The sequence below is a fragment of the Myotis myotis genome, unplaced genomic scaffold (genome assembly GCF_014108235.1).
Source record: "Myotis myotis isolate mMyoMyo1 unplaced genomic scaffold, mMyoMyo1.p scaffold_m19_p_5, whole genome shotgun sequence".
Lineage (NCBI taxonomy): Eukaryota > Metazoa > Chordata > Mammalia > Chiroptera > Vespertilionidae > Myotis > Myotis myotis.
The window spans coordinates 99,253,578-99,276,817 of record NW_023416357.1 but is presented as its reverse complement, the minus strand read 5'-3'; the positions used below and the strand labels follow the sequence as shown (position 1 = coordinate 99,276,817).

The following is a 23,240-nucleotide window of genomic DNA, read 5'->3' as shown; positions in this document are numbered from 1 at the left end:
CCCCCCCTTTTAAAAATTGTTTTATTGCTTAAAGTATTACAAAGAGTATTACATATGTCTCCTTTTTTTCCCGCCCTTAACAATCCCCCAGCCTCCCCTACCCCCCAGTGTCTTATGTCCATTGGTTATGCTTATATGCATGCATACCAGTCCTTTGGTTGATCTCTTTAACCCCCCCCCCCCCCCCCCCCCGGCCCTCAATCCTCCCTGGCTTTCCCGCTGTAGTTTGACAGTCTGTTCGAGGCAGCTCTGCCTCTGTATCTATTTTTGTTCATAAGTTTTTAATGGTCTTTATTATCCATGAGTGAGTGAGATCATGTGGTGTTTTTCCTTCATTGACTGGCTTATTTCACTTAGCATAATGCTCTCCAGTACCATCCATGCCGTTGCAAATGGTAAGAGTTCCTTCTTTTTTTTTTTTAATATATTTTATTGATTTTTACAGAGAGGAAGGGAGAGAGATAGAGAGTTAGAAACATTGATGAGAGAGAAACATCGACCAGCTGCCTCCTGTATACCCCCTACTGGGGATGTGCCCACAACCAAGGTACATGCCCTTGACCGGAATCGAACCTGGGACCTTTCAGTCTGCAGGCCGACGCTCTATCCACTGAGCCAAACCGGTTTGGCAAGTTCCTTCTTTTTTACAGCAGCATAGTATTCCATCGTGTAGATGTACCACAGTTTTCTAATCCATTCATCTACTGATGGGCACTTAGGCTGTTTCCAGATCTTAGCTTTGGTGAATTGTGCTGCTATGAACATATGGGTGCATATGTCCTTTCTGATTGGTGTTTCTGGTTTCTTGGGATATATTCCTAGAAGTGAGATCACAGGGTCAAATGGAAGTTCCATTTTTAGTTTTTTGAGGAAACTCCATACTGTCTTCCATAGTGGCTGCACCAGTCTGCGTTCCCACCAGCAGTGCACGAGTGTTCCTTTTTCTCTACATCCTTTCCAGCACTTGTCATTTGTTGATTTGTTGATGATAGCCATTCTGACAGGTGAGAGATGGTACCTCATTGTTGTTTTGATTTGCATCTCTCGGATGATTAGTGACTTTGAGCAAGTTTTCATATGTCTCTTGGCTTTCTGAATGTCCTCTTTTGAAAGGTGTCTATTTAGGTCCTTTGCCCATCTTTTGATTGGATTGTTTATCTTCCTTTTGTTAAGTTGTATGAGTTCTCTATAAATTTTGGAGATTAGGCCCTTATCAGATATGACATTGGCAAATATGTTTTCCCATGCAGTGGGCTTTCTTGTTGTTTTGTTGATGGTTTCTTTTGCTGAGCAGAAGCTTTTTATTTTGATGTAGTCCCATTTGTTCATTTTCTCTTTAGTTTCCAATGTCCTAGGAGCTGTATCAGTGAAGAAATTGCTTCGGCATATGTCTGAGATTTTGTTGTCTTTGGATTCTGCTAATATTTTTATGGTTTCCTGTCATACATTTAAGTCCTTTATCCATTTTGAGTTTATTTTTGTGTATGGTGTAAGTTGGTGGTCTAGTTTCATTTTCTTGCATATATCTGTCCAATTTTCCCAACACCATTTATTGAAGAGACTATCTTGACTCCATTGTATGTTCTTGCCTCCTTTGTCAAATATTAATTGAGCATATTGGTTCGGGCCCATTTCTGGGCTCTCTATTCTATTCCATTGATCTATATGTCTGTCTTGTGACAGTACCAGGCAGTTTTGAGAACAGTGGCTTTGTAATACATCTTGATATCTGGTATTGAGATCCCACCTACTTTGTTCTTTCTCAGGATTGCTGCAGCTATTCGGGGGCTTTTTAAATTCCAGATGAATTTTTGGAGAGTTCGTTCTAGGCCTGTGAAATATGCCGTTGGTATTTTAATGGGAAGTGTGTTGAATTTATAGATTGCTTTGGGTAGTATGGACATTTTAATGATGTTGATTCTACCAATCCAAGAACATGGTATGTCCTTCCATCTGTTTATGTCTTCCTCTATTTTTTTTTTCAACGTCCTGTAGTTTTCTGAGTAGAGGTCTTTTACCTCCTTAGTTAAGTTTATTCCTAGGTAGCTTAATTTTTTTGGTGCGATGGTAAATGGGATTTTTTTTTACCCTTTTAATGTGCACGAATTTTGCCACTAGTAAAAGCATAATATGCTAATTAGATTGGACAACCTTCCAGACGAAGCCAGGGCTGCAAGGGAAGCCCAGGTCCCGGGTGCCTGCCAGCAGCCAGGGGAAGGAAGGCCTACTCTTTCACGAATTTTGTGCATTGGGCCTCTAGTATAATAATAAAAGCATAATATGCTAATTAGACAGCCAAACAACCTTCCAGAGGTCCTTCCAGACGACCTTCTGGATGAAGGTACATGAATTTCATGCATCAGGCCTCTAGTGTGTGTGTGTGTGTGTGTGTGTGTGTGTGTGTGTGTGTGTGTGTATACCAGGTGTACCAGTTAATAATGCAGATTTTTTTCAGTAGATGGAGTTACAGATATGTTGATATATATGCGATTTTATATGTATGCTGTTTTGTTGTATTGACAGCAAGCTTCAAAACTTCATATGTCAAATTTGCTGAAGGTGTTAACATCATAGGTATTTTTGCACTTAAAAATGTCGAATTTCGTGCCAAAAAAAGAGCATTTGCGGGAAGTTTTACTTCATTACTTTATTTTGAAGAAAAAGTTATCGTATACTTCAGGAAGCTTATCTCAAGATACTTGTGAATGCTTAAATGCTTTAAAATGCTTTAAATGCTTTAAAAGTGATGCTTTCGATGTGAAAGACAAAGAAAGTTCAGGTCAACTGAAAAAGTTTGAAGACCAACAATTACAAGCATTATTGGATGAAGATGTGTGTCAAACTCAAAAACAACTTGCAGAAAGATTAAATGTTGCTCAGCAAACAATTTCCGATCATTTACAAGCAATGGGAAAGATTTTAAAGGAAGGAAAATGGGTGCTACATCAACTGAATGAAAGACAAATGGAAACCTGAAAAGTCATCAGTAAAATGTTGCTTCAATGAAATGAAAGAAAGTCTTTTTTGCATTGAATTGTGACTGACAATGAAAAGTGGATTTATTTTGAGAATCCCAAATGCACAAAATCATGGGCTGATCCAGGTCAACCATCAACATTGACTGCAACGCCAAATCGCTTCGGAAAGAAGACAATGCTCTGCATTTGGTGGGATCAGGAAGGTATGGTGACTTATGAGCTTCTAAAACCAGGTGAAACCGTTTAATACTGATCGCTACCGACAACCAATAATCAATTTGAATCATGCTTTGATTGTAAAACGACCAGAATGGGCCAGAAGACACGGCAAAGTAATTTTGCTTTATGATAACGCACCATCACACACTTCAAAACCAGTTAAAGACACGTTAAAAGATCTTGCCTGGGAAGTATGAACCCACCCTGCTATATTCACCAGACCTTGCTCCTTCAGATTACCACTTGTTCCGATCGATGGCACATGCACTTTCTGAGCAGCACTTCAAAACGTACGAAGAAGTGGAAAATTGGGTCTCTGAATGGTTTGCCTCAAAACAAGAAAAGTTCTATTGGGACGGTATCCACAAATTACCTGAAAGATGGGGGAAATGTGTAGCTAGCGATGGACATTACTTTGAATAAAGCACTTTTGATGTTTCTCCTAAAATTATCGTGTTTTCTTTTATTACAAAATTCACATTATTAACCAGTATATATTTGATGGATAAAGTCCTACAAGTGCTGTTGCCAAATAAGAAAGTCCCTGCGTTCGTGATTGTGTTGGAAGTTGTCAAATTACCCTCTACTGGAGCTGTTCCATTTCCATTTCCCACTGGCAGGGAACGTAGAAGAGGAGTTGGGGTGATTTTGTAATTTTAAAAATTTGCTCTCACTGTTTATATCTTCTCATTAAAGCCCTCTGGGAATAAATAAGTCGTGGACGAGCCTTATAATATTTTGTGCCCACCATATTCTCAATGTCCAGGGACCCCCCATCTGTCTACAGGAGATCTTGTTAAGTGCAATGAAGTTAAAACTGCCAGGAAGCAGCATTTGCTTTCTCCAGAAAAGGGCTATTTAGTTCCTGCTTCCTGGTGCTAATAGTTTCCGAATGACGAGCTTCTTGAAGAGTTTATATGTAGGGAAATCTCTCTCAGCAAATCTCCCTCTGAGTGGCTGTTCAGCTTTATTTTTTAAGTTTCTGATTTGAGGGCTCTTTTGAGAGTCTGATGGGAGCGATAAAACACTCTCCCCGAAAAATGGCGCCAGCAGTTTGCATGTCATGCAGAGATTCCTTGAGCTGCCCTTGGACCCCCAGGGAATGGTTCTCAGGATAGCGGGGAGGCTCTTGCTGCCAGGCACCTCTCCTGCCCTGGGAGAGAGATCTGTGGATTCCTAGCTCAGAACTGGGCAGAACCAGTGCTGTGTGGCACCCTGGGTTCAGGCCTTGCTCCTCCCTTCCCCATTTCCAGCCCAGTGACTGGGCGGTTACTCAGCTTTAGTTTTCTCATCTGTGGAATGAGAAAAGATAATGAAGGGAAAGCACCTAGTACAGTGCCCAACATCAAGGCTGTGTTGGAGAAATGGGAGTTGGTTCTTCTTCTTCTTCTTCTTCTTCTTCTTCTTCTTCTTCTTCTTCTTCTTCTTCTTCTTCTTCTTCTTCTTCTTCTTCTTCTTCTTCTTCTTCTTCTTCTTCTTCTTATTTTTTTAATATATTTTATTGATTTTTAAAATATTTTTATTGACTTTTTACAGAGAGGAAGGGAGAGAGATAGAGAGCTAGAAACATCGATGAGAGAGAAACATCGATCAGCTGCCTCCTGCACATCTCCTACTGGGGATATGCCCGCAACCCAGGTACATGCCCTTGACTGGAATCGAACCTGGGACCTTTCAGTCCGCAGGCCGACGCTCTATCCACTGAGCCAAACCGGTTTCGGCAAGGTTATTCTTATTATAGTGGAGTCCTTTGCAATGTGGATTCTGGAACAACCATGTTCCTTCTTCTCACAGAGACCCCACACATGCTGTTCCCTCTGCTGGAACTCTTTTCCTTCCTCCTGTCACTCGAGGTCTCTTTCCCTTGCAGCTCAACAGCCCCATCTCAGAGACCCTTTCCTGCCTCTCCAATTACAAATCCACTCACTCTGGCCATCTTCTCCTGGAGAAACTCTGCTCTTCCTTCCTGGTGCCTCTCCAAGTTGTAATGAGATCTATTAGAGTGTGTGCTTGTCTGATGTCTGTCTGCCCCAGTGGACTACAGGCTCCCGATGAGCTGAGGAGACCAGCACGGGCGAGGGTCCTGAGGCAGGTGGGGCTGAGTGGAGGCACAGGTAGGAGGCCTTTGTGATATGCAGGGAAGCACTCGAGGGGAAGAGAGATGAGAAAGGCCAGGAGAGACCAGGGGCCAGGCTATGGGGACATTCTGGGCTACAGAAAGACAACATTTGCATTTTCTCGTAGACCACTGGTGTCCCTTTAACTCACCAACATTAAGCAGGAAAGTTGCCTGATCTAATTGAATTATTTAAACTTTAACGTTTTATTATTTTTATAAAATTCAATTATTGATTTACTTTTTATTTTTATTTATTTTAAAAAATATATTTTTATTGATTTTAGAGATGAAGGGAGAGGGAGAGAGAGCTAGAAACATCAATGATGAGAGAGAATCATTGATTGGCTGACTCCTGCATGTCCCCTACTGGGGATCGAGCCTGCAACCCAGGCATGTGCCCTTGATTGGAATTGAACCCGGGACCCTGCAGTCCACAGGCCGACGCTCTATCTACTGAGCCGAACCGACTAGGGCTATTGACTTACTTTTTAAAAAGATCACCAGCCACTGTGTGAAAGTCAGGGTGGAGGGTGGGGTGGGCCTGGGAGTGCAGAGATCCCTCAGGAGGCTATGGTCCTAGTCCTGATCCTGCTTGTAGGTCAGGGCTCTGTAGCCCACAGGGTTCTAGAAATAGCTCTGAGATCTCAGGCTCTTCTAAGTTGGTGCTTCTTCCAGGGAGTGAGCCCAAGTTGCATGAGCTGCCTGTCTCCCCAGAGCTGAGCCAGAATGGGCTCTCCCTCAGGGAATGACAGATGCCGGGCCTTCCACCAGCATGTGCAGACTGGCTGCAGAGAGGCACTTACCTGAGATTGTGGTGAAGTGGGATGGGGAGGTCATTGTCACGAACGGTGGGGTGAGGTACTTGGCCTTCACCCCTTCCCGGGCCAGGCGGTCCATGTTGGGGGTGTCCACATCCTGGTCATAGTTCCAGCGGAAGCCATCAAACGAGATCAGCAGCAGCTTGTTGAAGCTCTTCCTCCCGGAGATGGGGTGGCCGCTGGCCGCATCTAGTAGGATGGGCAGCACCAGCCCGAGGACTCGGAGCCCCGTCATGCTGTGAGCACCTTACACTCACACATCGCAGAGTTCCTGGGCCCGCTCCCATTTTCTCCCTTTTTTATCTGCGGTTGAACAAAGTCCACATTGATAATTCTGCCCCAGCTCTGCTGAGGATCAAAATGCCTGGAGTGTGGCACGTGTTCCATGATGAAAAAGTTCTGGAAATGCATAGAGTTGACGTTTGCACAGCATTGTGGACACGCTTAATGCCACTGAATTGTACACTTTAAAATGGTAAAAAAGGTAAATTTTATGTTGTGTGTATTTATCCCGATAAGAAAAGTCAAATGGTGTGAAATATTTTGGATTCCTATACTAATTCCTATACTGTGCTAAGATTTGGAGAACAAATTAGATTGGTGCTTTCTTTTGCTCAGTAAAATCCTGTTTTGATAGGGAAGATAAGTGGTCATTCATTATGATTATGAAAACAGCCAGCATGGTCATAAATGCCCATTTCATTATTATTTTTTTAAATCTTAGGAAGGTTATTAGTTGAAAATTCCCTATAAGAATTAAAAAGTCATTGTGGTAAAATACACATAAGATAAAATTTACCATTTTAATTATTTGTAAGTATACAAATTTATTGATATCTAGTACATTCAGTGTTGGGCAACCATCACCACTATCTAGTTCCAGAATATCCTCATCATCCCAAAAAGTGACTCTATACCCATTGGCAGTCATTCCTCATTCCTCTATCCTCTAGCCCCAGCAACCACTAATATGCTTTCTATCTGTTCAGATTTACCTATTCTGGACATTTCATATAAGTGGACTCATACAATAATGTGGTCTTTTGTGACTGGCTTCTTCCACTGAGCGTAATGCTTTCAAGGCTCATCCAAACTGTATCATGAATCAGTGCTTCATTCCTTTTTATGGTTGAATAATTTTCCATTGTATGGATAGTTTACATTTTATATATCTGTTCACCAGCTGATGGACATTTGGGTTATTCCTACCTTTGGCTATTGTGAGAAGTGCTGCAGTGAACATTACTGTATAGGCTTTGGTTTGAATAATTCTGCTTTCCACTTAATTTTTACAATGTATGGGGTGTTTTTTTACTGAACAAACAGCTTATAGAAGATATGGAACCACTCCAAGGTCATATAGCACAAGTGAGGCCAGAACTATAATTTTAATAGTTGGCTACATGTTTACTGGGCACAGGGGGTTTAAAATTGCCAAGAGAACACGTTTAAGCATGTTCCCATCCACTCCATATTTACTGTGCAGGAGACACAGAGGTATAGATACAGGGGTTGCCTGGTATATCACAGACTCCAGGAGACAAATAAAGGGTTACATGTAGTGGAAGGGCCCTGCCGGAGGTTCATGTGGGAAGTGATGCAGGAGCAGGTCCTAACCTTGAGAAGCTGGGCAGCTTAGGGCTTCCTGGAGGAGGTGGTGCTAGACTTGAGTTTTGCAGACTGGGAGAACTTTGCCTCTTGGAAGCACCTTCACTCAGCCACTCATTTGGATATGACCACAGTCTCTCCCCCTGCCTCTGGCCTTTTCCTGTGGGTGCATGGGTGATACTTACCTTTGCACTTTTTGTAAGTTCTGCAAACTTTCGAGTTGTTTGAAGATGCCACCAATAGGTTTTCTGGTAACAGTTGGCTGATTTTCAGTTTTTGTAAGGTTTTTGTAGGCTTTTGTAAGTTTTTGTCTTGACATAGTGGGCTGAAAGCTGGATGTCAGACTCAGATGAGATCATCCATTTCCCTCTTGCAAAATTGCCTGAGAATTCTGTTCCAGGCACTTGCTTAGCTTGAATCTTTGGGGTGAGGAGGTGGCATGTCAGGGGAGCTCCATTTTGTAGTTGCATAAGTTGGGTTGTTAGCACGGTGTTTTGCTATAATTAATTAGCATGGTGTTTTGCTATATGAGGGATTTTCGTAGGATTTTGTGATGAGTATGCAGCATCATGGTTGGGAGTGTTTTGAAGCTTGCCAGGCCTGGGTTTGCAGCTCAGCTCTGCCACTTACTTTCTATCACACATGGAGAAAGTCCCACAACCTCTCTATGCCTCTGTTTCCTTCTCTGTAAGAAGGAATGCCGATATGTTTCCTGAAGTTGGGAGGCTCTGATTAAATCATGCATGTTGACAAGAACACTTACTGCTTGTGGGGTATCCATGTGCTCCCCTTCATCTTCCAGACCCCTTGTAATTTATGGCCAATGTGCTGTGAGTAGAAAACCTATTGGTGACATCTTTATACAGCTTCTAGCCCAAAGCTTTCAAAGGCTGGTGCATAACCATTCTATTCTCTCTGCAGTAACTATGGAAGCTTTATGTTGAGATGGAGAATTTCCATCATTTTAGTCTCTGAGTGACTATATAGAGAGCATAGTCTCCAGCCAACGCATGGTGGACATGGAATGTGAGAAGTCAACCTCTGTTGCCAAGGCACTGATATTTTGAGGTTAATTTGTTACTGTGGCATAACCTAGTCTATCCTCGCTAATGCAGCATGTTAAGTGCTTACATTGATCCCTAGTACTAGTAAGTGCCCAAGAGATGTTAGTTACTTTTATTATTATTTTTTAAATTTAAATTATTTGTTTAAAGTATTACTGTTAGTTACTTTTAGTATGATGATAAATTACTACTGATAGTTTCATTATCTGATCTGATGAGGTCAATGATGGACAAATTAGACTTGACACTCCTTCCAGCATGTGGGAGGGACAGACGATTAAAGGCCAATAAATAACATCATTATCTTTAGTTTGTGTCCCTGGATGCCCTTGGTGACAATGAACAATGGAATCTACTCTGAGACAGCCAGGCCCAGGGGAGAGTTGCTGTTGATACCAGGACGAGACTGTCCAAGGCCAAGCACTCTTTGGTCTGGAGAGAACTTTGAGTCCCTGGTGTGTAAATTCTCTGAAGGAATACAAATACTTGTATTAAATAGTTTGGCTCTTTGGGAAGTGTATATTAATCAGTTAGGTGCTTTTAGGGATAATCCACACACATCTCTATATTCTGGAAACACAGAAAAAATAGCCAGCAGTCATTCAGCAATGCGCTAAGTCCACTGAAAGTTCCCTGAAGTTTAATGTTTGGTGTAACCAGCAGAGCTTAGTGGAGGTGGGTGTCTAGAGAGAATTCTGATTATAGTCACTGTGATGCTTATGGTCACAGTACTGTGGTGTGTCTTGGTTTCTCTTTGGTGAGTTTTGGTTTGGAAGGCATAAATCCATTACTTGCTTAGCAAATATTTCTTGAGCACCTTGGAGAGCTCAGAGGATAAAACATGGAGGAGAGTAAATCTCTTCCTGCCAGTGTGTTTTCAAGCTGTCTCAGGACTCACCTGTGGGACATGCAGGCTTGAGGGTCCCAGAGTTCCAAAAGCATCTCCCAACAGTGCCACCCTGAAGTAGACTCTTCCTCGCAAGTCCAGTAGAGCCATCTCTGACTCTTACCTTCTTCTGCATGACTGACAGGTCAATCATGGGGAACTGTTATGGAAGTGCAACGAATTTGTGAAATTCAAGATTGATCAAAGAATACCATTAAATTTTGTTAATAAATCTACATATTTATGACATGGCCACTGGTGTGGAGGTGGGGAAATTCATTCCACAAACATTTCAGGAATCACCACAGATGGAGGTAATAGTCAGAACTCTTGGCTGCATCTTACTAGTGTAGGTAAGAAAAGGGATCATGCTCTAGTCTGGTATCCCTCTGAACCAGACCCTGAAACAAGGATGGGCATGCAAGTACTTTGTTTGGGAGATGATCCCAGGGAGCCCCAATAGGGAGTGGGGAAGTGATTCAAGGAAGGGAAGTAAGCCAACCTGAGGTGCTTCAGTCTTCAGTGCATGCAACTAGGATGAGTACCAACAGACTATGGGCAGGGCATTTGAAATCATTTTGCAGAAAGACAGGGATGCATCAGGGCTCCAGGGACCAGGTACTCATACACTACCAGATCTCTCTCAGTCTTTTTTTTTTTTGTACATCAGCTTAATTTTCTCTCACTTAGGAGTGGTTTTCTCTCTAGGGTGAGGAATGTGGTCACAAAAGCTCCTGTTTTTCTCACTCTACAGTTCCTGTTATTAGAGAGAAAGATTATATTTTTCCAGTCCCACTTAGGACAAAAAATCCAAGGGAAGAGCTCTGATTTGCCTGTTTGAGTCAGATGCCTATCCCTGGACCAATCAATTGTAGCTGGGGGGTGGGGGGTGGGGTCATGTGGGAACATAGTAGCCCTCACTAGAACCATGTGACTGGAGTAGGAAGAGGTATAAGTCTCAATAGAAGGGAGACGGGGTGGGCAGAAAAAAATTATAGATGTCTGTGTTGAAAGGATTAGGAGATACATCCTGTTAAACCTGTTAACAGGTTTAAGTCCCTGTTAACTGGGGCTTAAATTTTTTTTAAATATAAATTTTTATTATGGTTCTTGCAGCATGATTTAAGTGGAAAGGAAAAAAAAATCCAACAACTATGAACCAAACATTTCCTATGTGCAAGGGACATAAACTCTGCTTATGATGAGGCTGAAGTTAAGCAGGAAGAGAACTGGCATGTAGGATAGTCTAATTTATTTCTTCCATTGACTACTGTCAAGTTTAGGTTCTGGCTAGCAGTGGATGCACCTGCCCCCATGTTTTTGAAATTTCAATTTATTGCTCCTTGTTAGATATTTTCGGCCACACTGAACAAGTCAAATCCCTCTTTCTTACAACAGATGCTTGCATACAGCCACATTTGTTATCTCTCTCTCCCCCCACTCTCACTCTCCACCCTCTCCCTCCCTCCCTCCTTTTCTCCTTCCTTCTTTTCATTTTCTAGAGTTGGGTTGGCAAACTTTTTCTATAATGAGCAGATAGTAAATATTTTAGTCCTCAAAGGCCATATGGTCTCTGTCACAGCTACTCACCTCTGCCACTATTGCATGAAAATCAGCCATAGATACTTGTAAATAAATACAGGGTGGAGAAAATGTAGGCTTACAGTTATTCTAATGAAAAGTAATGCAGTAATTAATAAATAATAATACAAGTATGAACTCTGTGTTTCACGTACTCACAACTGTAAATGTGGCTGAGTTCCAATAACACTTTATTTACAAAAACGTGGGTGCAGGTGGTATGGTTTTCTGATCTCTGCTGCTCCAGAAAATTATCTGCAGCCTGAATATCTCTAACTCCTTTGACCAATGCTTTTTGGTGTGGCTTTGATTTTCTTCCCTACGGTGGTAACCATTTTATGAAAGCCTGTTAATTTGTCCATCTCTTAAAATGAGGCCACTAGAACAAGATGCCTCATTCTGCATATGTGACGTTGTAACACTCTCTCATGACACATTCTGAGCAGGAGAAAGAGAGAGGAGCAACCATCACAGAAACCCTGACCTTGTGAAAATTTGGTGAGACTTCTTGGCAAAGGTTGTAAACCTCTTAATTTACTGGCTGGAAGGATAGAAACGAGAAGCATGGTCCATCAAGCTTGACTTTAATATTTGATGCACAGAGATCTCCGACTTGTTTGATAAAGATGAGAAGGGGAGATGTCCACTTAAACAATGTCTACTCCCAGGTGAGGATCCAGAAGATAATTCTGTGAGAAGAACTTCCTGATAATTGAGACAAGGGAAAAAGGTAGTGGTAGGAGAGTGAAAAGGTCAAAAATTAAGGCTATGACTGTGCTGGAAGAGGCCAAAGAAGAAAATTAGATCATCAGGCATGAATAATGAGAACTTGTTGATGGAATTAGCAGTGTAGAACAGATACTAAAGACTCCTTTATTCCTCTCATAGCCAAAAGTTTTTGCTTAGACTGGATGGAGGAAGAAAAGGCAAGTATGTTGAGAATCCTACTCACTAAGTATGGAAGGAGGATTTTGGAAAAGGTCCCAGAAGAATGAATGTCATGTGGGGGTTCACTGGAAATCACCAGAGGCTGAGCCCCTTCTCGGCATAAAGCCGAGAGTGAGGGATAGAAGGTGGAATACAATCAAGTATTCGCTTGTCCAACACACCTTTGACATGTTGGTTGTTCTCACAGCTTTGTCCTGACGCTCTTCTCTGCTCTCTCTAGACTTGCTCACTCAATGAGCTCATTCATTCCCATAGGGTTAGCTGCCATTTCTTGGCTGTTGACCCCTGAATGTCTTTCTCTAGACCAGACTTCTCCTTTGAACACCAGATTTACACATGCAAGGTTTTTCTTGTTTTATTTTTTCCCCTCACATGCCAACAAAGTTGACATCTCACACTTAGCATGTCCAAAGCCACTAAAGCCAAACTTTTGCTTTTTGTCCTCCTCCTCCTTGTGCCCCATCCATGCCTTCTCCATTCCTTAAATGATACAACCATCTACCCAGCTGTTCAGGGCAGAAAGCCAGGCATTTCTCTCTTTGCCCTCTTTCCCCATGAGCAAGTCCTGTGATTCCAGTTGTCCATTCTCTCCATCTTTACTGACACTGTCTTAGTCCAGAATACCAACCATATCTCAGCCAGATATGGCAGCAGCCTCCTGACCTGTTTTCTGCTCCCAATCTTGATCCTTAGCAGTACATTTCCTACCTGGGAGCTAAAGTGATCTTACGGTCCATGCTTTGGCTTCCCATTGCACAGAGAGTAAAATCAAGACCTGCTGGCTCCTGCCCACCTTTCCACCTCTTCAGTTACACTGGCCTCTTTTGGTTCTTTCCCATCTCAGACCTGTTGTTTGCGGGGAATGATTTTCCTTTGCTCTTCCCCAGAATAAGGCTTGGCTTCTTAATACCCTTTAAGTCTTAGCTTAAATGTCTACACAGAGTGGTCTTTCCTGACCCTCTTTATTTTCCATTTCAGCCTCTTGCTACTCCCTTCATGGACTTTCTTTTTTAAAATTCTATATTTCTTTATTATCATTTTAATTATTTATTATTTATTTATATATTTTTATTCTTGTCTCCCCCAATAGCCCATAAGGTCTTTGAGGGTGGGGCATGCCTATCCTGTTCATCATTATATCACTAGCACCCAGCACAGTGCATGAAACATAATGGTTGCTTAATAAATAAATCCAGGATGAAGGGATAAATAAATGGAGAATTACTTCTCTGAACTACAGACAATGAGCTTAAACACTGTGTTTTTCTTAGTCAGACATTATGTGCAATTAGACATGCAATAAATGATGATTATAACAACATCTGTGTCTTGCCTGATGTTCATCACCAATCACTAGATTAGTTAGTTGTGCCTGTTTTGACAGTTCTATTTTCAACCTAATGATTTGTTTCTTTTAACTTATGGCTGTTGGCTTTGCTTGGGTTTGTTAGCTTGACAAAGTGGCAGATTATATTGGCATTTGCTATTTTATTTATGTCATTATTTATTGCTGACACTATTACAGATGTCCCCCATCCCCTCCTTTTGCTCTTCCTCCAATAACCACCCCCTCCTCCCCAGGCCTTCACCATATTTTAAAATGCCTTTGCTTTTGGTAAGAAGCCCTAATTAGGGCAATGTATTAGTCAGGATGGTTTGGGTTATACTGTTGTAACAACAATACCAAACCTCAGTGGCTCAACTCAGCAAGGTTTATTCTTGGTCATGTTTCATGTTGACTGTGTATCTGGCATTGTGGGGGTGGTCTGTTCATTCTAGACACTCAGGAATCCAGGCTGTTGAAAGCATCTGTGGACATATCCTTGATTACCATTGTAGGGGAAGGAATGCGGTAAATTGCAATCTCTTAACTCTTACACCTGGAAGTGACACAAATTACTTTTGTTCATGTTTCATTGAACAAAATAGATCACATGGTCATGCCCAACTCCCATGTACCTGGAGGCCAACCAAAACGTTTGTGAACAGCCTTGCTGACTACTCCTATCAGTTATACTCCTATCAGAACTCATTTAATGTAGCCCCTTAGTTGTGATTCCCCTAAAGTTAATTGTAATCTATTAATGTGCAGAAGATATGTGCATTTCCAAGATATTATTGGGCACCATTTTGTTTCAGAATGTCAGACTTGAGACTTTTGTCAGAGGAAAGTATGGTGTGATGATTAAAAGCAGGGCTCTGCTATTTCTACTGCTTTTTGACTGTGTCATCTTTGGCAACTTTATTTTTTTATGCTTCAGTTTCCTCAATAATAATAGTAATAATAATAATAATAATAATAATAATAATAATATCTATCTATCCCAATAGGAATAGCCCAGTGCTTAAAACATATGGGTTAAAAAATACTATTTATTATTATTAATTTTGGTAGGTAGTTACTAAATTTTGTCAAAATCATGACTAACTTTTAACACTTGATTGGGATCTATCATTGAAGGAACGGGTTTCTGAAGAATAAGGCTGAGTCAGGGGAAAAATTTAGTGGGTATTTTAAAGATTGTAGCGGAATTCTAGTTAAGCAACAGATAGCAGGCAGCCTTTGCTAAATTCTGGCACTTCCTTGGGCTTCAGCCTCATCTATAACAAATCTCATCTATAGCATCCACTTTGTTTTTCAGGACTGAGATAAAGATGATTAAGGAAGAGGGAATAGCAGTAACTTCCACTGTTGTTCAAAAGTGGTAGTTAACTTCTATATTAAGATTCTATTGCTGTGTAACAAATTACCACAAACTTAGTGACTTAAAACACCATGCATTTATTATTTCATGGTTTCCATGGGTCGAGTCTGGTCAGGGCTTACCTGGGTCTCACAAGGCTGAAATTAAGGTATCAGTTGGTGAGTCTTCTGAGGCGCAGGGTCCTCATCCAGACTTATTCAGTTTGTTGGCAGAATTCAGTTCTTGTAGTTGTTGGATTTAGGCTCGCAGTTCCTAGAGGCTGCCTGTCTCCACAGGCAACTCACAGCATGGCTACCTGCTTCTCCTTGGAGGCCAAGGGGTAAATCTCTGAAACTTTACCTTCTTTATTTTTTATTTATTTTTTGCTTTTTTCTTTTCTTTTGAAACCTTCTTTAAAGGTTTTATTTTTTGCATTTTTCTTTTCTTTTGAAACCTTCACCTGATGAGGATAGGCCCACCTTTTTAAAAGGATGATCTCCCTTTAAAAAAAAAATTTTTTTTATTGATTTCAGAGAGGAAGGGAGAGGGGGAGAGAGATAGAAACATCAATGATGAGAGAGAATTATTGACTAGCTGCCTCCCGCAGGCTCCACAATGGGGATCAAGCCCACAACCCGGGCATGTTCCCTGACCAGGAATCGAACAATGACCTCCTGGCTCATAGGTCGACATTCAATCATTGAGCCATGCTGGCTGGGCTGATCTCCTTTTGATTAACTTCAAGTCAACTGATTAAGGACCTTAACTGCATTTGAAAATTCCTTCCCCTTTGTTATGTAACCTAATGGCCGGTTCTGCCCATACTCAAGGAGAGATTGTATAGGTATGGACACTTGGGGGAGTGGGGATCTTGGGGTCCATCTCAGAATTCTAAGACAACTTATTCTCTCCAAGAAGAGCAGATGAGAGGGAAGCTAACACAGATGAGCACAGGCCAGAGGTTGAGACAGTCTGGTGTTGGGCTAGGATGGAGGAGATTAAGAGGCAAGTGTGAAAAACTTTGTCCATTTTGTGTTTTGATGGGGCTGTACCTTCCCAACCAGCCAAGACCAAGGTAATACCAGGGCATTTAGATTCCTCTCTTTCTCTCCTGAGGCCGAGCCTGCAGTTGCTCTCCCTTCCCCTCCCACTCTGAGATCCACCAGGGGTGAGCTGGAATTGCCAGGTGTCATGATCAGAGCTGCAGGCAAGTAATAAGTGGGATCACGGGAATAAAGAAATATTCAAGATAGTTCTTCCCAATGGCTCCATAAACTGAAGGCACAGGAAAACAAACCTCAAATGAATAAAACCCAGAGAGAAAACACATTTTAAATGGTGGTGGTTTTTTTTTGTGTTTTTTTTTTTTTAATCTGCCGCATGTCAGAGCTCTTTGAAGCAAAACAAATGCTGTCTCAGTTCTGCAGAAGGAGGTCCAGAGAAGCTGATGCGATGTACCGAGAACCAAATTACCAACCACCTGTGTGGGAAAACAGTCTCTTCTTGCTCACAGGGCCAGGGGGTATGCTTGCTAACAAGCACGATGGAAGTCAGTGTTGGCTAGCAACAAAAAGCCACTAACCTGGAGGAATCTAGGTTCCTCTCAGCAAAGCCTTGTGCGTGACAAGGTCATTTCCAGGGAATGAACTGAGATGGTAATTCTGAGACCCCTTTCAGAGGCCTGTGACAGATGCCCACAGGTCCCTAATGGGACTGCAGTGGAGGAAATAGCCCGGGGACCCCTGTCCCTCCCTCATTCTGCACTTTGAAATTGCACTCAATACTTGTCAACATCAGCACCACAGAGTGGACGGGAATCACTTGCCTGTACATCACTGCCAGGCAGGATAGAGAAGGGCCCTCCCCTGTCAACAAAAAAGGTGACATGATAGAGTAAGATGGAGCATCAGCCTGGATTGTGAAGGATTCTTAGAACTGATATAATTCCAAAAAGGGAGGAAGAGCCTCAGCCAGCCTGGGTTTGGAATGACATTGATGAAGCCTGCGAGCTCAATGAGATACAGATTAGAAGCAGCCTCTGTCCTCGCCTGATGCTAAATGGTCTGCCCGTGAGACGAACTAAAATCCAGAGTCAGTAAACAATTGCAAAAGACCGCATGTCATCAAGCATTGTTGATAAATGTTAATGAGACAGGAGCCAGCACTGAGATTGGGCAGTATTGATTAGGAGAGGAAATAAAATGCACTGACCAGTTTTGTTTAAAGTGTCTCTTGCCACAGCATATATCCTTGTAAATCTGAGGTGCGAGATATGCTACTGTCTCCTCCCCTTCTTCTCTCCTTCCTCCCTTTCATTCATTCTGTTGCTCATTCCTTTATTCCTTTAACAAATATTTCAGTGCTTGCTATATATCTACAAAGTACAAGTACTAGAGTTAAAATGGTGGACAGATGGACACAGTTATTTTCCCTCTTTGAGTTTATATACAGTGGTAGGAGAGATGCTTAAAAAGGCAATTTCAAGGTATGGGGTATGAGTTGGGAAGAGAAGAGGGCCCTTAAATGAGCGACTGGGCTAGGGAAAAGGCTTCCCGAGAGAAGTGATGGCTGGGGGTGGGACTGAAGGATGTGCAGGAAGGAGACGGGACCAGGGGAAAAATGCTAAAAAGCATCCCTGTGAAGGCATGGGGGCCATGTAGTTAGTGGTGTAGTGGGTTATATTGGGTCCTTTCAAAAGCTATGTCTAAGTCCTAACCCTTGTACCTGTGAGTATAACCTTATTTGGAAATATGGTCTTTGCAGATGCAATCAAGTTAAGATGAGGTCATACTGGATTGGTAGTCGGGAGGGCTAATCCAATGACTGGTATCTTCACAAGACAAAGCATAGGAAGATTTAGATACAGAGACACAGAGCAGACACAGGGAGCCAGCCATATACGATGGAGGCAGAGGTTGGAGTGATGCAGCCTCAAACCAGGAAGTGCCAAGCATTGCTGGGAGTCACCAGAGCAGGAGGAAGAGAGGAAGGGTCCTCTACTAGAGCCATTGGAGACAGCCCATCCCTGCTGACACCTTGATTTTGAACTTCTGCCTCCAGACCTGGGAGATAATTTCTGTGGTCTTAAGCCAGCTGGCTTGTGGTAATTTGTTATGGCAGCCACAGGACATTAACACAGGGCGGTGCAATATGTGAGAGGGACATACATGTTCCCTCAGTTACAGAAAGCTGGGTAAACACCAGAAATGTGGTAATAACTAGGATTGCCGACTCAATTATCCTCAGGGGCTGGATGGGGTCAGGGGTAAACAGAGGCCCCGTCTAGAGGGACAGCTACCTCTCAGCTTCTGTTGCTGAGCCCTGCGTTCTGATTTTTTTTAGAAGTTAGCAATCAGATTTTTTATTTTTATTTTAAAGTGTTTCTTAAAATATGTTTTCATTGATTCTTAGAGAGAGGAGGGGAGAGGGAGGGAGAGAAACTTCAATGTGAGAAACATTGATCAGCCTTCCATATACATCCCAACTGGGGATTGAACCCACAACATGGGTATGTGCCCTGAACGGGAATCGAACTAGCGACCCTTTGGTGCATGGGACTACACTTAACCAACTGAGCTACACTGGCAAAGAACAATCAAATTAAAAAAAATTGTGGAAAATCCTAATTTTAAAATATTGGCAACTAATTAACAAAAATGTAAAAACACTATGCAGGCAAAACCAAATAAAGCTGCAGCCCTGATTTAAACTATGATCTAATCATCTGAGACCTTATGAGAAAAGTTTAAATTAAGTAAAATCAGCACTGTAAATTGCCACACACAATTATGTTTGGTTTAGGACAGTACTAAAATGACCAATTTTCCATTAGTATTCGAATAAATACATGCTGAGTGCTGTCTCTGGGGAGACCTAGAATGACTGTCACAGAGACAGCTAAGGTCTGTGGTCCCCCACCCCCACACTTTCTAAGGCAGGTGTCCCTACACATGGAGAGCATGTCAGGCCCTATTTGGAGGACACCGGGGACCTTTAATGTGTGCCGACAAGTTGCCTAAGGATCTTATTAAAATTCAGATTCTGATTCAGGGCATTTTGGGTGGGGCCTGAGGTTCGGCATTTCTGATGAGCTCCTGAGTTGGTGCCGCTGCCGCTGCCGCTGCCGCTGCCGCTGCCGCTGGCCTGAGAACCTCACTTTGAGCAGTAAAGTTTTCAAGGATCTGTGCTACCTCTATGCACGTCAATAGAGAAATAACCCAGCTGATACTCATTGAGCCCAGCCAGTCTGCCCACTGCCTGGGGGTGGATGGGGGCTAAGCAGGACAGGTGGGAACCATAGTTACCTTCACCTTCAGAAGCAAGGAGTAGGGAGCTTTGCTCAATGTGACAGAAAGCTTTGAAGAGGTTCCTCTTTCTGTCTTTGGCTCAGTAGATGGAGCGGGAGAAGAGTGAGTCTGATAGAGAGGAAACAAAGGCATTTGGAGAGCCAGATGCTCACCCCGGACCAAATTCCAAGTACAGCCTGGTGGAACCCTGCAGTCGCTTCCTCTCACCCAGGCCTGTGGCATCTGGCCTCTCTTCTCATGCATTTTTCTTTGTGTTCCTGGAAAAATTGGACCCATAAATTGAATCCGCCTTCAGGCAGCTTAACTTGCGTGGCCAGCACTTACTCAGCAGTTAACCACCAGCCTCATTAACCTTGGCGGTTCTCAGGAGGCTTTTTTGGTGGGGGAGGAGGTGGTGGTTGTGGTGGTCGTAGAGCTTATGCACTATTCTTTGATAATTTCTGGAGTATGTTGGGAGCAGAGTCATTTCTTTTGTTGAGTGAACATAGTTGGTGCTCCAAGCCCTATTTGTTGGTATTGTTGATGTGCACATGTATGTGCATAGTGTGGGTGTTCATATGTGCACACTTGTTTTAAATGTCCAATAGTGACCTTTCCCCAAAGGTGTCTCTTACCCATTTGGTGTTGCCAGGAGATTTGAAAAACCAAGCCTTGGGTTCTGTCAGGACAAAATTTCTCTAAACACTGTCCTTTGTTCATCTGGGTCAAAGTGACTGGAGCTTATTAAAATGCAGATTCCTGGGCCCTGGGAACCTGCTGTACTAGACTCTCTGGTGCTGGAGCCCAAGAGTCTGCATTTTTATCAACTCTCCCTGGTGACCCTGGTGCACAGGAGTCTGGAGGATCTGAGGCTCACAGGGTTCTTTCTGCATGTCGGCTGGGTCATTCCACCTACCTGAGGTGGTTGTCTTAGGTATACAATATACTTATGCTTTATATTACAAAGCACTTGTGTTTCTCAGGGATCACTGGGTTGACTTTTTAAATGATCACCGTGGCCCAGCATAGTGACATTTGTTGCCCACTTTCATTTCCTCATGTCAACAGCCTTGGTTATAATCTGGGGACCCTTGCCTCAAGGCCCTGCAGATGGTAGGTGGTACAGTTAGGATTCAACCCTGACATTCTGGCTTCAGTGTTGGCTCTCTTAGCCAACATGGTGTGTAGTTGTAGCAGACTGCTGGGGCCTGGCTTCAGGTCTCAGTACTCGCACTCCTTTGTGCACAGTATTCCTTCCTGCACCCATGACCACCTGCTTGCTCAGCCAGTGCATGGGGTAGACAAGATATACCAGGGAGTTACCACACTGGGAGCAGTCCCCAGCCAACTACACACATTGGTAGATAACCCCCAGCTCCCTTCCCCTTCAGGAGAGAAGCTTCTGGAACGTGCTTTACGTAGTCTTTCTGAGTTTTCCAGTGCAGTTGAGCCTCAGATGCCCATAGTAGAGACCTGCTCATCAGACCTCCAGTATTGGCTTCTTCCTGTCACTGCCTCATGTCTCAACTCCCCTATCAATGCTTCTTAGGATCTCCTCCCTACCTGTGCCCAAATCCATATCAGAGGGGGTCTGCTTCTGGGACATCATGTACTTCAACCACTTTAGGCATATCTCATCTCATTTAATCTTCACATCAGCCTTGTCCAGGAGGAACCATCATCAGCTCCATCTTACAGATGAGGAAACTGAGGCTTAGAGAATTGAAGCTATTTGACCAAGTTAGTTTCTGAGCCAGGACTTGGAATCAGGTCTGTTGGCAACAATGTCCAAGCTCAGCCTGTATCTTATACTGTGAAGTTTATGGATAAGTGGTGGTTGGTAGGTGATGTGTGTTGGGGTTGGGCGAACTTTCCTTCTTCTTTTGTTCCTCCCATTCCAGCTGAGAGGGGTGTTCATGGTGTACCTTTTTAAATTTGCAATACAGGTAGAGAAGGATAGAACTCTGACCTCAGATGTGGCTGCTGTACCCTATGGTGAGACAATGTGCCCACCTTGGTCCTGGCTTACACTAACTTTTTGACAACTCGAGATGAACTTGTCAGAGTGAACCCCAACCACGACAGATCCTTTCTGGTGACATGCCCCTCCCCACACTCCCCTGGCCTTAGCAAAACTCCCCAACCCCACTGTGAGCTGACCTCTGGGTCTCAGCAAAATGTTTCTTTCAAAATGAGCTTTTTCTGGTGGGAGAGCCTTCCAGGGCTTTCGTGTTGATCGATTTCAAGTATATGATCTTGTTTGCGGCTGCCTCGGTTGTTCCCAAGGTCTGCCTTCATGTTATAATTTTGCACTTGAGCCCACAGGCTATTCTGCCAAGAGTAGAATTTCTGTTTACAAGAATAAATAATAAACTGCTCTGGAATGGTAATAACTTCCAGAGCCTCTTAGGTCCAGGCTCTCCCTTGTTCATTTGGTGAATTCAGCAAGTTCTTGACTCCACAGGTGGGAGGAAGGGAAGTCAGACACCCACTGGCTAAATAGATATAGAGTGATTAATATGCACAGGCCTGTGAATGCATAACTACAAACACAAGAAATGTTTTGGAAAAGAAATGGTGATATGAGAGGGAATGACAGCTGGGCAGATTTTATAATCATTATTGGGTTTGTTGTATAGATTATTATATAATTTATAGATTACATAATGAAGTCATTATAGATCTTATAGTTATTATCTGTAATAATAATTGTAGATTATTCTCCATTCTTACATTCATATAAAATACACACACAAATCAATGGAATTATACCATATACATTATTTTTAAACTAGCTATTTCTTTTACTTTAGAATATATCATGGACTTCTTTCCAAGAGGGTACATAAAGACTGCCTCAGTTTAACAAACTCGTTATGACAGAAACTTTCAAACATATACAAAAGTAGAGAGAATAGTAAAATGAGTCCCCCCTCACCCAACTTCAGTAATTGCCAACTCCTGTCCAAACATATTTCATGAAGACACCCCCTCCCATCTACTTCCTCCTTTCCACATTATTTTGGAGAACATCCCAAACATCATAGCACTGCATTTATGAATGTACCAGCACATGTCATTCCTTTTTTCTAAAAAATATTTTTATTGATTTCAGAGAGGAAGGGAGAGAAAGAGAGAAACATCAGTGATGAGAGAGAATCATTGATAGACTGCCTCCTGCACGGCTCCTACTGGGGATTGAGCCCGCAAACGGGGCATGTGCCCTTGACTGGAATTGAACCTGGGACCTCTCAGTCTGCAGGTTGATGCTCTATCCACTGAGCCAAACCGGCTAGGGCCGCATCATTTCTTTTTAACTGCTATGTGATACTCCTCTTATAAATATACCATAATTTATTTAGCCCATCTCCTATTCATGGACATTTCAGCTGTGTTTTATCTAGGTAAAGATACATTTTTTTTCTAGTTGTGAATGTGGAATTAAATGATAGTTTTTGTTTTTTTTTTTCTTCTCTGAAGAGGCCCTTATCCTGAGGACACAGATTTTCTAGACTTGAGTAAATCAAAAGTGTGCTTCCTTGCTGTCTCCTCTGCTTCCACCAAGTGGGAAGGAAGAGATGGACCTCTGAGCCAGGCATGAAGGGATGAGGTTTGCTGGCCATGAGGTGGGGGCAGGAAGGTCATCCCCACAGCCTGAGAGGCCCCAAGAAGGGTGTGGCTCAGGTCACTGGGTGAGGGAGACACATTGGTGTCACCAAAGGGTCCCAGCAAGTATTAGGGCCTCAGAACAGACTTGAGTGAGTATTATTTCCTGGAGCTGCCCCAATAAATCACACCTGGGTGGCTTAAAACAACATATATTTATTCTTTCACAGTTCTGGAGCTCAGAAGTCTAAGATCAAGATGTTGGCAGGGTCATGCTCTAGGGGAGAATCCTTCCTTGCCTCTTCCAGCTTTTGGCGGCACCTGGCATTCTTAGCTTGTGGTTACATCACCACAATCTGCCTCTGTCTTTACATGGCCTTCGTTCCTGAATATTTGTATGTCCTTTTCTGTTTCTTATAAGGACACTTTCTTTCATTGTATTC

The 23,240-nt window shown here is 42.7% G+C and overlaps 1 protein-coding gene across 1 annotated transcript in view; it reads right to left on the bottom strand.

The window, feature by feature from the left end:
* LOC118656077 (ectonucleotide pyrophosphatase/phosphodiesterase family member 7-like) overlaps positions 1 to 6,300 on the bottom strand; it is a 38,552-nt gene extending 32,252 nt beyond the window's left edge. The window contains exon 1 of the mRNA XM_036308853.1: positions 6,120 to 6,300. Coding sequence (XP_036164746.1) covers positions 6,120 to 6,213 — 94 coding nt within the window. The 5' untranslated portion in view covers positions 6,214 to 6,300. The remainder of the gene's footprint in view (positions 1 to 6,119) is intronic.
* Between the last annotated feature and the right edge of the window lie 16,940 nt (positions 6,301 to 23,240).